The 17662-nt window shown below is 36.7% G+C and overlaps 1 protein-coding gene across 5 annotated transcripts in view; it reads left to right on the top strand.

Annotated features, from left to right (window-relative positions):
• NELL2 (neural EGFL like 2) overlaps window positions 1-17662 on the top strand; it is a 420064-nt gene that overhangs the window by 381330 nt on the left and 21072 nt on the right. Inside the window, exon 20 of one of the 5 annotated variants that reach the window (XM_055581483.1) lies at window positions 3812-4486. The exons of the other annotated variants lie outside the window; for them this stretch is intronic. Coding sequence (XP_055437458.1) covers window positions 3812-3862 — 51 coding nt within the window. The 3' untranslated portion in view covers window positions 3863-4486. Of the gene's footprint in view, window positions 1-3811; window positions 4487-17662 lie in introns of those variants that run through there. 5 annotated transcript variants of the gene reach the window in all.

The following is a 17662-nucleotide window of genomic DNA, read 5'->3' as shown; positions in this document are numbered from 1 at the left end:
TTGTTGTCTTTATTCTCTTTGGGATGTGCTGGGCTTTTTGAATATCTAAATTGATTTTTTTTTTCACCAAATTTGAGAAAAAGTTGACCATTGTTTCTTCAGATATTTTGTCTGCCACACTTTCTCCCTCTTATTCTCGAGAGACTCCAATCACCCATGTGTTATATGGTTTAATATTATCCTGAAGGTCACTGAGATTCTATTTTTAATTCAATCCTTTTCTTTTTGTTTTAAATATTGGATAATTTCTATATGTTTTTCAAATTTACAGACTACTTCTGCCATCTCTAATCTTCTGTTAAGCCCATCCAGTGAATTTTTCATTTTAAATACTGTGCTTTTCAGTTCCAGAATTTTTATTTAATTTTATTTTTAGTTTCATTACTCTGCTATAATTTACAACCTTTTAATTCATTATAACCTTTTTAAAAATTTTTCTTAACATCTTTGTACACATTTGTAATAGACACTTTCTAGTCTTTATCTGGGTTTCCCTGGTGGCTGAGACGGTAAAGAATCACTTTGTAATGCAGGAGACCCAGGTTCAATCCTTGGTTCAGGAAGATCCCCTGGAGAAGGAAATAGCTAGTCACTTCAATATTCTTGCCTGGAGAATTGCATGGACAGAGAGGAGCCTGGTGGCTACAGTCTTTATCTGCATTTATACCAACTGGATTAACTCTGAGTCATTTCTCTTTCACTACTTTTTCTCTTGATGAGTCACTTTTTTCTGTTTGTTTGTTTTTTCACATATCTAATAATGGTTATGGTTTACTGGATATTGTGGACAGAATATAGTATAGGTCCTCTACAGGTTCTCCATTCTGTTGGCTTCCCCTGAAGACTGTTGTCGTTCTAGCAAATTTCAAATTACAGCCAATAAACTTGCAGTTGAGAAGGCTGGACTTTATATTAGTTAGATCTATTCCAGATGTACCCTTAGTTCTAGGGTGAATCTCTTAATATTGAGACTGTTTTATTCCTAAACGTGAAAGCCTGAAATTTTTTATCAGTCCCTTCTAACTTGGTAGGGCACAGATTTTAAGCACTACTACCCACAGGGAGCAGCATCTGAAATATCTGCTCAGAGCTTTCCAACTTCAAGCTGTGACTCACTGATTGTCTTTTTAGAGTCTCCTCTGCAACTCAAAGACCAGCCACTGATTTGAGGGGAGTTTACATGCTGATTCATTCCTTCCTTTCTAAGATATTTCCTTCTGAATTTCCAGGCACCCTGGCAGCCCCAAATGTTGTCCTCCAACATCTGAAGTCTATCAGATTGTGGCTTTCTGCTTGAGTTGTAGTTATCCTAAGTTTCACACACTAGACAGTGCCCTAAGGGAAAATGCCAGGTAGAAATGAATCTCACACAATACATTTTCCTCCTTTCAGAGACTGAAATTCCTCCAGTGTCTGCTTGCTTTTAGTCACTAATTCATTGATTTAAATAATTTTTATATTTTGTCCAAACTTTATAGTTATCCATATGAGAGATAGTCTTGTGTAAGTAACTGTGCCATTACTGAAATTGGAACGCTAGTGGAATATTTTATTACTCTTTCTTATATCAACTAGGTTTCCTTAATTGAGGAGCTATCAATGGCATGATCTGTAGCATTCATGTTCCTATAGCAGAACATACTGATAGGGAATAAGAAAAACATTACTCCAAGATTTGGGGAAATATATCTTCTCTTCCTAAAACCTATTTATACTCCAGAAATTTCCCTAACTCTCTCTGCTCAAAATCCATACAATCTGAGGAACTGATATTCTTGGGAACTCGTATACCCCTCCCTTCACTGGGTCAGTGAGTTGGGAAAGATCATGTGACCAGGTTATGGTTAAAAATCCTCAGCCTCTGAGCATAACAACAAAGCTTTAAAACACTGCTAGAGAGCTAAGAAATGGTTGTCTGTCACACTTTTTTGCCATCAGAGTAAGATCTACTTAATAACAATTGTAAAAGAAAGAGGATTAAGTTAAATTGATAACATTCTTCTTGGATATAGACTGTCTTTTCTCTCATTTGGTAAGCTTCAACAAAGGCTAAAGTATTAAGGTCCTTTCTTAAGTTTTATCTGAACCTTTTGGTTTTATCATATTAAGGTGTGATACATTTTCAATCATGTAAAGTCAATTATCTGAGAGAATATATCAAATAGAAGATGAGCTTTAGAGTCAGACTAACCTGTATTTTAATCCCAGTTGTACCTTTATATTAGCTGTGAGACTTTGGACATGATATTTAAGCTTTCTGATCTTCAGTTTCTGAACCTAAAAATCATCACTATTAATAGTGATCCTACTGGGAATGCTCTGAGGTTGAAATTAGATAATGTATTTAAAGTGTCTGGTGAAGTTTCTGACACAGAGTATGCACTCAAAAAGTAGAAGGATATTATCCTCTTGTGATTGTGGTAACAATGCTAACAATGATAATAATGCTATCATTATTATCAGCGAGCCACTGGAAGAAAGAGTGCAAAAATTCAAAAGAATAAGATACAATTTTTTTTCTTTTCTGTAATACATTATACTATTTTGGCTGTCATTGTTCAGTTGATAAGTTGTATCCAACTCTGCAACCTCATGGACTGTAGCACACCAGGCTCCTCCATCCTCCAGTATCTCCCAGAGTTTGCTGACACTATCTAACCATCTCTTCCTCTGCCGCCGCTTTTTCCTTTTACCTTCAATCTTTCCTAGCATCAGGGTCTTTTCCAATGAGTAGGCTCTTTGCATCAGGTGGCCAAAGTTTTGCAGCTTCAGCATCATTCCTTTCAATGAATATTGAAAGTTGATTTCCTTTAGGATTGACTGGTTTAATCTCCTTGCAATCCTAGGGACTCTCCAGAGCCTTCTCCGGCACCACAATTCAAAAGCATCAACACTTCAGTGTTCAGCCTTCTTTATACTATTTTTTTTAATATAAATTTATTTAATTGGAGGTTAATTACTTTACAATATTGTATTGGTGTTGCCATACATCAACATGAATCCGCCACAGGTATACACGTGTTCCCCATCCCGAACCCCCCTCCCTTCTCCCTCCCCGTACCATCCTTCTGGGTTGTTCCAGTGCACTATTCTTTATACTATTCTGGTACTTTGTTATAAAAACCCATTATGCTTATTTGGCTCTTCCCTGTTTTCCTTGCCTCATCTCTATAGTTTCTTCACTTAGAATACTTGCCAAGACAGAACTTTTTTAGGCTTCTTAACTACACAGAACTCTTTTCACTTTAAAGCCTTTACTAATTCTGTTCCCTGTGCTCTTGGCATAACTTTTCACAGAACTATCTTGAGGTCTTGGTTTAAACATCACTTCTATATAGAATTCTACTCTGGCCACCCAATCTAAGTAGCCAGACTTTTTATTAATCTCATAACATCACCTAGTTTGTTTCTTTTCTAGCACTTTTTACAATTTTTGATTGTACACTTGATTATTAATGGATGCAACTATAGGCCCTGTCCTGTGAGAGTAGCAACCATATCTGCTTTATTCATCAGCATGTCTAGGGCTCAGTTTACTCAGTGCTTATTTTGTGAATGGGCAAATAGAAGAACAAATGTGATCTAAGAGAGTGCCATGGAGTAAATAAAGCTGCTGCTGCTAGCCTATGATTTACCACAAATAACTGGCCACAGTTGGTTTTTAAGTGAGACATGAAAAGTGATTAGCACATTGAACTTTCAGGAGCATATAAATAACAAATACTCTGTTCAGTTATGTGTAACAATCAGTGAGTACTGACTAGTGGCTTAAAAATTCATACTGTGCCTTTTTCCCCTGTCTTTTCTCTAGAATGGCCACATCTGTTGCTCAGTGGATCCACAGTGCCTTCAGGAACTGTGAAGTTAACTGTCTCACTGGAAATTTCTGTTTAAAGAATGTTTCATTAAAAAGACCAAAAAAGAAAAAAAAAAGGTAAAACTTAAAGTGGATGATTTGTGGGCAGCTAAGTGCAGCATTGTTATTAGCTGAGTGAACTTTCAATTATGAAATTCATGGAGCTTGAGAAAATCACAAAAGGAAAAGGCTTGGGGCAAAACTAGACCAGAATTCCACCTCAACGGTGTCTGACGTCAAGCGTGTGGAAGAATGGGTGTGAAATACATACCATGACATCATGACCCCTGGACATAAAGCCTGAGCTTATGGGGGCTTTGGAAACCTCTGGCTTCACTGGTGCAGAAAATACTCCTCTAGATCAGAATCTTCATGAATCAGTTCAGTTCTTCACTGCAAAAAATAAAATGTAAGGCAGTGAATGAGTTCTATTTTCAGAAGCAAAGCAAAGAAGCTATAACATGTTATATGTACAATATACACTCTGAGAAGAAATCTGAAACGTTATTGTCATGATAAAAATAATGCACAGGCATGGTTACTTAATATTTTCTAACAAGAGAACTCATCCCTATTTCCTTGTTTTACTGCACTTAATATTTGGTTGAATTTGTTCAGTATAAGCTCGTTCTTGTGTAAAATTAAATAAATATTTCTCTTACCTTATAACATGTCCCAGTGTTTGCTTACTGTGTTCCTTTTGCCCCACACATTCTTCAACATACAAATTGCTTTCTGGTTCTGCTGATGAAACACTCCCACCTCCCAAACTGAAGGTCATTTTTGCTATATTACATGCCAAAATGGGGGGTGTGAAGGATACCTTCGTTCTGCCTCTGTGGATCCCCCAGGTTGCCTTTCACCCTCCCTCATGTCCAGGGGACTGACTTATGCACATCATATTAATCGGTTCTGTTGTCCTCTGAATTCTGACTCAGTTTGACTAGTGGCGACACCAGCAGGATATCAGAAAGAGAGAGTTTGGCTGTTTACTCTGCTGGCTCCTTTCCTGTCAGGTTACTGCCATGATTAGCTGTGTCACTGAAGGCGACATTTTCTGGCAGGTGGCCCTCCCTGTTCAGCTACCCTCTCCCAACTTCTATTTTGCTTCTTCTGGCTTCAGGGATAACAACAACTCTGGCTGTTTTGTCTTTGTGGGTACCTGCTCAGTTTCTTGTCTTCCCTGTTTCCTATGGCCTCTTTATAAATGGTCCCTTTGTTAAACTCTCTTTAATTAGGCAGCTTGAGCGTGCCATCTGTTTCCTGCCAGGATTCTGACTGATGTCCATAAGGAAAGGAGTATGTGAGAGTTGGGAATATCTTCAAAAATTTGTCCTTTACAATTTGATATACAAATTTAAAGAATCCCAATGTTAGGAGGGATTATGATATTACATGTTAAAATTTTTGATGCACTAGAATCTCAGGAGGAAAAAGTAAACTTACAGATGCTCAAATCAAGTGACCAAGTGAAATCGCTCAGTCGTGTCCGACTCTTTGCGACCCCATGGACTGTAGCCTACCACACTCCTCCATCCATGGGATTTTCCAGGCAAGAGTACTGGAGTGGATTGCCATTTCCTTCTCCAGAGGACCTTCCCGACCCAGGGATCGAACCCAGGTCTCCTGCATTGTAGGCAGACGCTTTACCGTCTGAGCCACAGATGCTCAATAGTGATGGTAAATACAATATTGCCCTAGTCGTATGTTTTGCACTAGGGTGAAAAAGAAATACAAATCATATTAAATTTTAGTTGCATAGAGACTTCTTTAAATAAAAAAGAATGGAAGTGGACAAGATGTAACTCCCACAAGCTATGGAAAAGGTAAAGTGGCATTTAACTGCCTTTTCCCCATTGCTATGAAAACAACCTCATAGGAGCCGAGCTAAAGGATAATGTATAAATGTCTTAATATTTTGACATGTGTAGTATTTACTGAATGTGTCGATTCAAGTATCTCTCAGTATTCCCTGGACTTATAAATGCTTTTTTTTCTGCAGCCTTTTATACTCAACTAAAAATTTCAGCAGAGCATTAAGTTTATTTTGAGCAGGTATTACTTACTGTGGAAACTAGCAATTTAGTCTCCAAAAATATACTAATTTGAAAGTTTTTCCACGTATTTTTTCCTTATATAGATTTGGGGTTTCATGTAAATCTCCATAAAATATATATTTTATTAATACTTGCTTTTCTGAGTAAAGTATGAAATATGTGCATTTGCATGTGTGTGTACTTGTATACACACTCACAGTTTACATCCATATACTTGTATATACTCATCATTTAGATGTTTTATGCCTTCTAGAAGAAGAAACAAGGTGGAATTGCACACTCCCAGTCTATCATAAGTCTCTGTAGGCCTCTGAGTGTATTGGTGGTTTTCAGAGTCCGGTTTCTATAGACTTCTGAAAGAAAGAGAACTCATAACATTGAGAAGAAAAGAGGGAGAAAATAAGATTATATTCTTCCAAGGGTTAGGGTATTGCTATTAAAGCAATAAATGTGTTCAGATTGAATTTTGTATGTCAAGGTTTATCCCATAAATAATAGATACTCAGGAGAATTACTGTTTACCCAGGCGAGCAGTAATCAATTGCTTCTTAAGGACTTTGTTCTTTGAAAACAAGGTTGTTAAATGCCTTATTTCTTACTCTGGAGATAATTGGCAAAATGCCATGGTTGAATTATGCCAATGTTGTGGGGAAGTGAGAACTAAGAGGCATGAATTTAATTTTGGGGTACTTGGCTCTTTTAAGAGCACCTTTTGGTGGAAAAAGTCTTTATTATATTTCCTTTATTTTCCCTTTTCTGAAAGAAAAAAAACACAAGAATATTTGAATATGATTCTTTGGTAATTCATGAATGGTAATCCATATTATTTGTCATCCTTTTTGAAAGACTACCATATTGCTATTTCCTTTGCCTTATGTGGTGGTAAGGAGAATCACATATAATTGTTCAATATGATCCAAGCAGTATCATCTAACTCCTTTCATCTCTTAGTAACTTGGTTAAGACAAAGTTGAGACACCTTGTAATTGCCTTAAAAAATGAATGGTATATCAAAGCTCTGAAACAGCAATCGATTCTCTGTATATTGGAGTAGCAGAAGTTATTCAGTTGAACAAAACTGAAATTATATGTGCGGAATAAAAAATAAGCTTTAAGTCACTAAGGATTACCCCCAAAGCTCCATGTTTCTGACTAGTTAAGATTCCTCTGGAGATCAACAGGTCCCAGAGACACTTGCATGGTCCCAGTCCTGTTAACCTAGCACTGAGCACTGATAAGATCAACCTTTATTAGAGCAAGACTTTTTGTTGTTTTTTTTTTTTTTTTTATTTTTCAAGTGTAAAGTGTTAGTGGCACAGTGGTAGATTGATCTCAGAGAGATTCATGCCGAAAAGATCCCTGAAGGCAGTAAGTGAATGTGATGCTCTGTATACACTTCATTCACTGAACACTGCCCCCGTGCAGTCACTCTGTTGCAGTCAAGTTGTCTCACTGTGTTCTTACTGACCTTTCAATATTGATGGACTGTTTTCTGCCCTAGAATTCAATATCTTCCATAAAGGAATTGTCACCTTTATGACAATAAAAAAACAAGAGAGCTTTGAGCTACAATGGCTCTGGATCTGTGGTGAAATAAACTGGCAAAGAATAGAACCATTGGAGGAGGTTGGAATAAGATAGTTTGAGTTTCAGTTTCCCGTATATCTTGTGTTTACCGAGAGGCTGTGGCAACTCCTCCAAGCCTTCTATCTTTGTGCTGGGATTAAATCATGCTTCAAGAGATCATTTGCATGTCAGATTCTGAAGTTCTTTATTTTGAATGACAAATGGCACAATATATTACTGTCACCCCCAAAATATTGAGTTTAAAACATGTTCTCCCTTTATTTCCAGTGCTAGGTGCTTTAATAAAACACTCTGGAATCAAAGTGTGACTAGATGTTGAAATAGAAATGGTAACAAGTTTATTTTTGAGTAATTTTCTTTCTCTTTCACACACACACACACAAAACAGCTATAAATAAGGAAAGCATAAAACCAGAAAATATAATTTTCTTCAAAATATATAAGGAATTCAGGAATAAGTTTATCAAAAGAAATTCATGGTCTTGTGGAAAAATATAAAACCACAGTGAACAAATCTTTTTGAAATCCTAGAATATACCTAGGCACTGCCTATAGAGTTTGCGTAATGAACCAATTTCACTGCAATAGTACAGATGCCACAATATGTACAGTGTGTACAGAGTGGAAGCATCTGCCTATTGCCTCCTCGCCGAGTTCACATCCTTATAGGGGGTGGAGAATTAAGTAAGTGGATGCTATGCTGGGGAAGATAGGTGCTATGAAGAAGTAAGCTGAGTGGAGTAGTGATACGGACAGGCAATAGTGTCGATAGGGTAGGAATGAAATCTTCTCTAAGATAAAGTGACATCGGAGCAAACACTGGAATGAAGTGAGGCAGTGAGGCATCTGCACATCACAGTGGGAGAATGACAGGCCAAGGGAGTGTGTGAACAGGTCTGAGATGGGAGCACACTTACATGTGGTGTGAGTGGAGTGGGCAAGCTGAGACTTACAGAGGATGTGGTCAGGGAAGTGGCTGGTGACCAAGTCACATAGGTCTTCCTAGGCCATTGTTAGTGATTAGCATTTTTATTCTTTGTGATTTGGAAGCTGTTAGAGAGTTTTGAGCACAGCTGTGACATAGTCTAATGACAAACAATTAACCTAGGCCATTTGTGGAGAGTAAGACGTGGTAAGTGGACAGGGTGAGGGGGTGTGCAGAGCATGGGCGTAGGAGGTACGTTTATGCTGCAGAATTTCCAACAAGATGATGATAATAGGCTAGGAGGGTAGCCTTGAGGGTGAGAAGGAAGAAACATTTAACATTAGAGATCTACTTAATTGAAAAAGTGGGTAGGAAGACTAAGTATCAAAAAAGTGTCAATTCTCCCCTGTAGTTCTAATAAGAAAAAAAATCTTAAACTATTATGAAAAAGCAAATGGCCAGGAATATTTTGAAGAATTATATCTAGGGGCAGGGAAGACCATATATCATTTATCTGTATCTCATCTATCGTCTATCTTGGTATTCTACCATGTATCAAGAGTATAAAGCTATAGAAATTGAGTCATTGTTATGGGAATAAATGGAAGACAGGTCAATATATAACAGCACCAAGACTTCAGAAAGCATCCCATACACAAATGGATGTTTCATATGTGACAGAGGTTATGCTGAAGAATTGGGCATGTGGAAATTGCCTATGGAAAAGCAAAAACATAAAATTATGTCCTTATTTCACATAAATCAATCCCACATAGATTAAGGACCTCAATATAAAAAGTAAAACAAATTTATAAAGAGATTTTAGGAGAATGCTTTTTGACCTTGGGATGGCTTAAAATAAACTCAAAAGGCATATATCATAAAATCATAGTTAAATTCTACTATATGAAGTAGATGAAAAGACAGGCAATAGGCTGGAAAAGATATTGGCTTTATATATGATCATAAAGGACTGGTAACTGGAATGTATGTATTTAAAAAACTCCTAAAGAAATCCAATAGAGAAATGGACAGAAGACATACATAGGCATTTCACAAGTCAGGAAACCCCAAAATGGCTAATAAATGTTGTGAACATCTGCTTGGGCTCCCTAGTCATCAGAAAAGTTTATTTTAAAACCACAATGACAGAATATTTTTAAAAATCATCAAAATTAAAAAGAATAACACCAGCTGTTGGTGAGACTGTGAAACAACCTGAAGTCTTGCACACCAGTAGTATGTATTATATATTATGTATATCTCCACACCACTTTGGGGGGCAGTTTTGTGATGCCTAAAGTCGAGGGTGTGCACTTGTCATGACCCAGCATGTACTCCTAAGTTTATGATCTAGAGCCACACTGTCCTATACAGTAGACATTGGTCATTTGTGGCTATTAAAATTAAATTCCTCAGTTGCATGAGCAAATTTCAAGGACTCAATAGCCACTCTGACTAGTGGTTAGTGGCTACTTTATAGACAGCACAATGATATTTCTATCATCATAAAAAGTTCTAACGGACATCACTGTCCTATAGGAATTCTCGTAAAAGTGTATAAGACATGGAAAAAATATTCACAATAGCATATTTGCAAGAAAGCTCTAGAAATCATTCAGATGTCAATCAGTGAAATCAGTTATAAATAAAATGTGATACGTTTATATTTTGGAATACTCTAGAGGATGAAAATGAATAAGAATTACATTTAGAAACATGGATGAATCTCAGACACATGTTCAGAAAAAACAAGATGCAAATGAAAAAGGAAAGCATAACAGTATTCATACAATAATTTTGAATGTGTAAAATATATTTATACAAATATGAATATTTTAAAATGCATGGAAATGACAAACATCAAATTAGGATAGTGGTTGTCTCTTAGAGGTTGAAGAGGGGTGTCAGGTACACAGGGTACATACCTGTGTTGGTAATATCTGTTTATTGCTCTATTCCATGTATTTACAATATTTCAGAATATCTATTGCTGTGTGTGTGTCACACACACAGTCGCTCCGTCGTGTCCGACTCTTTGCAATCTCATGGACTGAAGCCCGCCAGGCTCCTCTGTGCATGGGGTTTCTCAGGCAAGAATACTGGAATGGGTTGCCATTTCTCCTCCAGGGAATCTTTCCAACCCAGGGATAAAAACTGAATCTCCTGCATTGCAGGCAGATTTTTTCCCACTGAGCCTAAAGACAAATAATGAAAGAAAAAATAATTACATGATCTTACCACCTTTGGTACTTCCTTTATTTTTCTTTGTTCTTTGTCAAATATTTGCATATGCAGTCATAGTATTTTTAATTTCACTTCTTGCATAGCATTTTATTGTAAACAGTTTATATTATTGTATGTTTACAGGATTTCAATGACTTAAATATTTCATTGATTTGTTAGAAATATAGTTTATTTCCTTTGAACTTTTTCACTATTACAGATACTGCTGCAATTCATATAGTGTAAAACTATGTTAATCTGTAGAGTGTATTATCAACAATAGATTTAATGATGCAAGTTATAAACTATTCTAATGGCATGGTTTAGCTTTTTTTTAATGAGGTGCATTTGATGTACAATACTATATAAGTTTCAGGTGTACAACATAGTGATCCATAATTTTCAAAGATTTTACTTCATTTATAGCAATTATAAAATTGGCTATATTCCCTGTGTTGCACAATATATCATTATAGTTTATTTATTTTATACACAGTAGTTTACAACTCTTAATCCTCTATCCCTATCTTGGTTCAGTTTGTTTTATTGCTTGTCCAAAGGCTGTACAAAGGAAACAGGGCCACTGGTGTTATAAGCCATTATTTTCAAAACAACTTATATGCCACCATTGAATGTTATATGCCACCATTGAATATTATCAATTTAATTTTAGTCTCCTATTGTGATTTTTATAGGTATAAAATGGTACATTGCTGCTTTAATTTTAATTTTTTTAATAAGTGAGGTTAAACTTATGCAGGCATTGTAATTTTCTACTTATGTCCTTTGTTCATATATCTCTGATGCTTTGATCAATTGATGGTGAAAGTGAAAGTGACTCAGTCATGTCTGACTCTTTGTGACCCCATGGACTGTACAGTCCATGGAATTCTCCAGGCCAGAATATTGCAGTGGGTAGCCTTTCCCTTCTCCAGGGGATCTTCCCAACTCAGGGATCCAACCCTGGTCTCCAGCATTGCAGGTGGATTCTTTACCAGCTGAGCAACCAGGAAAGCCCAAGAATACTGAAATTGGTAGCCCATCCCTTCTCCAGTGGATCTTCCTGACCCAGGAATCAAACTGGAATCTCCTGCATTGCAGGCAAATTCTTTACCAGCTGAGCTACCAGGGAAGCCCCAAGTCTAGTCAATTGGTGGTGGTGGTTGTATAATCACTACTGCTAAGTCGCTTCAGTCATGTCCGACTCTTAGTGACCCCATGGACTGCAGCCTACCAGGCTCCTGCATCCACAGGATTTTCCAGGCAAAAGTACTGGAGTGGGGTGCCGTTGCCTTCTCTGGTATAATCACTAAGTCGTATACAACTCCTTGCAACCCCGTGGACTATAACCCAACAGGCTCCTCTGTCCATGGGATTTCCCAGGTGAGAATACTGGAATGGGTTGCCATTTCCTCCTCCAAGGGGTCTTCCTGACCCAGGGATCAAACTCATGTCTCCTGTTTGGTAGGCAGATTCTTTGCCACTGAGCCACCTGGGGAGCCTGCTTTTATTATTTACATATAAGATAAACTATAAAAAGACATTATGTATAATTGTTGGAAATCCTTCAACAAATTTTTACCAATGTTTTTCTCAAAATGTTGTTACTTTTATAGTTTACTTATTTTCATTTTTAGTATAAAGAATTTCAATATGTATCATTGATGGTTACTTTTATAATCTCTTATATTTCTTCAAAATTCATATTATTATATCTCCAAATAGCTCCCTATGCATATTCCATAAATGTGGAACTCTCCACCTCCAGAAACTATCCAAGAACTATTAAATTTCAGCTTAATTTATGTCATGTTGGTCTTAATTCTACTCACCGGGCCATATTAACTCCTCTTTAAACAGTCTCCTTCGGAGAAGGCAATGGCACCCCACTCCAGTACTCTTGCCTGGCAAATCCCATGGACAGAGGAGTCTGGTAGGCTGCAGTCCATGGTGTCGCGAAGAGTCGCACATGAATGAGTGACTTCATTTTCACTTTTCACTTTCATACATTGGAGAAGGAAATGGCAACCCACTCCAGTGTTCTTGCCTGGAGAATCCCAGGGACGGGGGAGCCTGGTGAGCTGCCATCTGTGGGGTCTCACAGAGTTGGACATGACTGAAGCGACTTAGCAGCAGCAGCAGCAGTCTCCTTAAACCCTTTTCTTCCACTATTAAATTCCTTTAATCTGTCTTGAGAAAAGACATCTCAGTTGCTCTCATCTAGATGGCCTCCTTCTGTTCATGTACCTGGGTACATGTCATGCCCAGAACCAAACAACATATTCCAGGAGGAATCACTCCAGCAAAAGACACACTTGGTTTTGGAGCTGAGACTATAAATTAGGACTCTTTTACTGAACATGTCTATTTTACAGAGAAGAAAAAATTTTCTCTCCCAACTCACCAACTGAATTCTTTTGATACATTTTAAATTCATAAAAAGTTATAATGTTAAAAAGAGAACATTCATATTCAAATTACATTCTCCCATGTGCATTTACAAAACCATCTTTCTTACAGCATATTCAATGTTGTATAAAATCGCATTCTATTCGGTAGTATTTCACTATTCCATAAAGAATATGGTTGCATGTATTTTCTACTACAAATTGAATTCTTCTAGTAATTTGGGCTTTTCGTCTCTACTAAATACATTTCTCACTACAGATCTTTGTGTGTCATTTTATCATCTCTCAAATATATTCCAAAGGAAGATAACTTTGTCTGTTATGAATAAAACAGAATTGATTTTATTTTAGTGATTTGAAATATTTTAACTATGAAGCAAACCCAATACAAACAGAATCTTATCACTTTGGTGTAATTCTCACTCTCATTGAGCAGGGCTCCAGCAAAACACTTCATTAGGTGACAACTAACAATAAACACAGAGCTTGAATTAACACATTTAGCTCATGTTTTTTGAACGTTAGTTTTCATTATTCTATATGTGTCACATGTCAATCTTTATATACTTTTATCTGCCTTTATTTTCCTTGATGGAAAACTGCTTATAGTTTGACTTTTATCAAAAGTGAACTGTTTTGCTTATCTGTTACTTTATGGTTTTTTTAATTACTTTTATTAAAAGTTACTCTTCCTCCTATTACAGTTGATAACAACCACTTTGTCATTGTTCTGAGAGAAGACAATGTTCCGATTCACATCTTAAAGAATTTCTTTCTTTCTTCTTTTATTTTTTTATATGAGTATAATTTCTTTACAATGTTGTATTAGTTTCTGCTATACAGCAAAGGAATCAGCTATATGTGTGTGTGTATATGTATCTCTCCCCTCCTTTTTGAGCCTCCCTCCCAACCTCACCTCTAGGTCATCACAGAGCACTGAGTTGAGCACCCTGTTCTACACAGCAGCTTCTCACTAGCTATCTATTTTACACATGTAGTGTATAGAAGTCAGTGATATTCTCTCCATTTGTCCCACCCTCCCCTTCCCCCATATCCACAAGTCCACTCTCTCTGTCTGCATCTGTATTCTTGTCCTGCAAATAGGTTCCTTGGTACCATTTTTCTAGATTCCATATATATGCATTAATATATGGTATTTTATATCATTTTCCTCTTTCCAACTTACTTTACTCTGTGTGACAGACTTTAGGTTCATCTACATCACTAAAAACGATCCAGTCCCATTCCTTTTTATGACTGAGCAATATTCCATTGTACGTGTATATGCCACATCTTCTTTAGTCATTCATCTGTCTATGGGCTTTTAGGTTGCTTTCATGTCCTGGCTATTATAAACAACGCTGCAATGAACACTGGGGTACATGTGTCTTTTTGAATTATGATATTCTCAGGTGATATGCCCAGTAGTGTGATTGCTGGGTCATATGATAGTTATAGTCTTAGTTTTTTAAGGAATCTCCATACTGTTCTCTGTAGTGGCTGTATCAATTTACATTCCCACCAGTATCCACATCCTCTCCAGCACTTATTGTTTGTAGCTGTTTTTGACGATGGCTATTCTGACCAGTGTGAGGTGATACTTCACTGTAGTTTTGATTTGCATTTCTCTAATAATGAGTGGTGTTGAGCATCCTTTTATGTATCTGTCGGCCATTTGTATGTCCTCTTTGGAGAAATGTCTATGTATGTCTTCTGCCCATTTTTTTATTGGGTTGTTGCCTTTTTGATATTGAGTTGCATAAGCTGCTAGTATATTTTGGAGATTAATCCTTCGTGAGTTGCTTCATTTACAGATATTTTCTCCCCTTCTGAGGGTTGTCTTTTCATCTCATTTATGTTTTCCTTTGCTGTGCAAAAGCTTTTAAGTTTAATTAGTCCCATTTGTTTATTTTTGTTTTTCTTTCATCACTCTAGGAAAGGGGGTCAAAAAGGATCTTGCTGTAAATTACATCAAAGAGTGTTCTGCCTATGTTTTCCTCTGAGAGTTTTATTGTGTCTGGCCTTACATTTAGGTCTTTAATCCATTCTGACTTTATTTTCGTGTATGGTTTTAGGAATTCCTGTTTTATAATTTCATTCTTTTACGTGTAGCTGTCCAGTTTTCCCAGAACCACTTATTGAGAGGCTGTCTTTCCCCCTTTGTATATTCTTGCCTCATTTGTCAGGGGACAAAGTGTCTGTAGGTGTATGGGCTTATCTCTGGATTTTCTATCTTGTTCTGTTGATCTATATTTCAGTTTTTATGCCAGTACCATACTTTCTGGGTTAATGTAGCTTTATAGTATAGTCTGAAGTCAGAGAGGTTGATTCCTCCAGCTCCATTTTTCTTTCTCAAGACTGCTTTGGCTATTCAAGGTCTTTTGTGTTTCCATATAAACTATAAAATTTTAAGTTCTAATTCTGTGGAAATTGTCACTGGTAATTTGACAGGTATTGCTTTGAATCTATACAGTGCTTTGACTAGGATAATCATTTTCAAAATATTAATACTTTTTTCTCCATCTGTGTCATGTTTGTTTTATTTCATCAGTGTCACATAGGTTTTTTAGTAACTTTTTTTGTCCCTTTGGGTAGGTATATTCCTAGATATTTTATTCTTTTTTTGTGATGGTAAATGAAATTGCTTCCTTAATTTCTCTTTCTGATTTTTTGTTATTAGTGTATAGGAATGCAAAAGATTGTTATGTATTAACTTTGTATCCTGTGACTTTACTAAATTCATTGATTAGCTCTAGTAGTTTTCTGGTGACATCTTTAGGATTTTCTATGTATAGTATCATGCTATCTGCAAACTATTTTATTTCTTTTCGAATCTGGATTTCTTTTATTTTTCTTATCTGATTGCCATAAACCTTACAGAATTTATTTTAATTCTGCTTGTTCTAATGCAAAGGTGAGCATCATAAGGATAGGTGTGAGTATGGAAGCAATGAAGAGTGTGGAAAGTTTATTAGATGACTTTATCATCATTATCATTAATTTCATGTGCTTTATATCCAAAACATAGAATGGCTTTTACTTATTCTTCTTAAGAAATTATATTTGTCTGGAAAATATTAGATGTTAAATCTTATTCTGTTTTCAGTTTTCAGTAAGAGTAATTTCCCTCCTCCTCCAGATTACTTTTATTTAAATGAATTTGTTACTCCTACTGAATATACTTGAAAGCAGGATATATGTACCACTCATCTTAAGCTTTCAAACAGTGCAGAGGTTAGCATAGAATAGAATCTCTATTAATAATTTTATGCTCTAGATTTTTCCCAGATTTATTGAGGTATAATTCACCAAAAAATTTTAATATGTTTAAAATGTGTATCACAATGAATTTCCATCTGTTTACATTGTGAAAAGATTTCTGTCTCTTGTTCATTAACACATTACAGTCAGTCAGTTCAGTCACTCAGTCATGTCAGACTCTTTGTAACCCCATGGACTGCAGCAAGTCAAGCTTCCCTGTCCAGCACTAACTCCTGGAGCATGCTCAAACTCATGTCCATTGAGGCAGTGATGCCATCCAACCATTTCATCCTCTGTCATCCCCTTCTCTTCCTGGCTTCGATCTTTCCCAGCATCAGGGTCTTCTCCTGTCAGGTGGCCAAAATATTGGAGTTTCAGCTTCAGCATCCGTCCTTCCAATGAATATTCAGGGCTGATTGCCTTTAAGATTGACTGGTTTGATCTCCTTGCAGTCCAAAAGACTCTCAAGAGTCCTCTCCAACACCACAGTTCAAAAGTATCAATTCTTCTCACATCCATATATTACTATGGAAAAACCATAGCTTTGTTTAGACAGATCTTTTTTGATAAAGTAATATCTCTACTTTGTAATATGCTGTCTACGTTGATCATAGCTTTTCTTCCAAGGAGCAACTGTCTTTAAATATCATGGCTGCAGCCACCATCTGCAGTGATTTTGGAGCCCCCCAAAATAAAATCTCTCACTGTTTCCATTGTTTCCCCACCTATTCCTATTTACCATGAAGTGATGAGGTTGGATGCCATGATTTTAGTTTTTTGAATGTTGAGTTTTAAGCCAATTTTTTTCAATCGCCTCTTTCATCAAGAGGCTCTTTAGTTCTTCTTCACTTTCTGCCCTAAGGGTGGTATCATCTGAGTATCTGAGGTTACTGATATTTCTCCTGGAAATCTTGATTCCAGCTTGTGCTTCATCCAGCCCAGCATTTTGCATGATGTATTCTGCATATAAGTTAAATAAGCAGGATGACAAAATGCAGCCTTGATGTACTCCTTTCCTGATTTGCAACCAGTCTGTTGTTCCATGTCCAGTTCTTTTTTTTTTTTTTTTTAGTTTTTTTTTTAAATTTTATTTTATTTTTAAACTTTACAAAATTGTATTAGTTTTGCCAAATATTGAAATGAATCTGACACAGGTATACATGTGTTCCCCATCCTGAACCCCCCATCTTCCTCCCTCCCCGTACCATCCCTCTGGGTCGTCCCAGTGCACCAGCCCCAAGCATCCAGTATCGTGCATCGAACCTGGACTGGCAACTCATTTCATACATGATATTATACATGTTTCAATGCCATTCTCCCAAATCTTCCCACCCTCTCCCTC

This window comes from Bubalus kerabau, chromosome 1 (assembly GCF_029407905.1).
Source record: "Bubalus kerabau isolate K-KA32 ecotype Philippines breed swamp buffalo chromosome 1, PCC_UOA_SB_1v2, whole genome shotgun sequence".
NCBI lineage: Eukaryota > Metazoa > Chordata > Mammalia > Artiodactyla > Bovidae > Bubalus > Bubalus kerabau.
The sequence above is the reverse complement of the archived record's forward strand: the minus strand, read 5'-3'. Positions and strand labels throughout refer to the sequence as shown.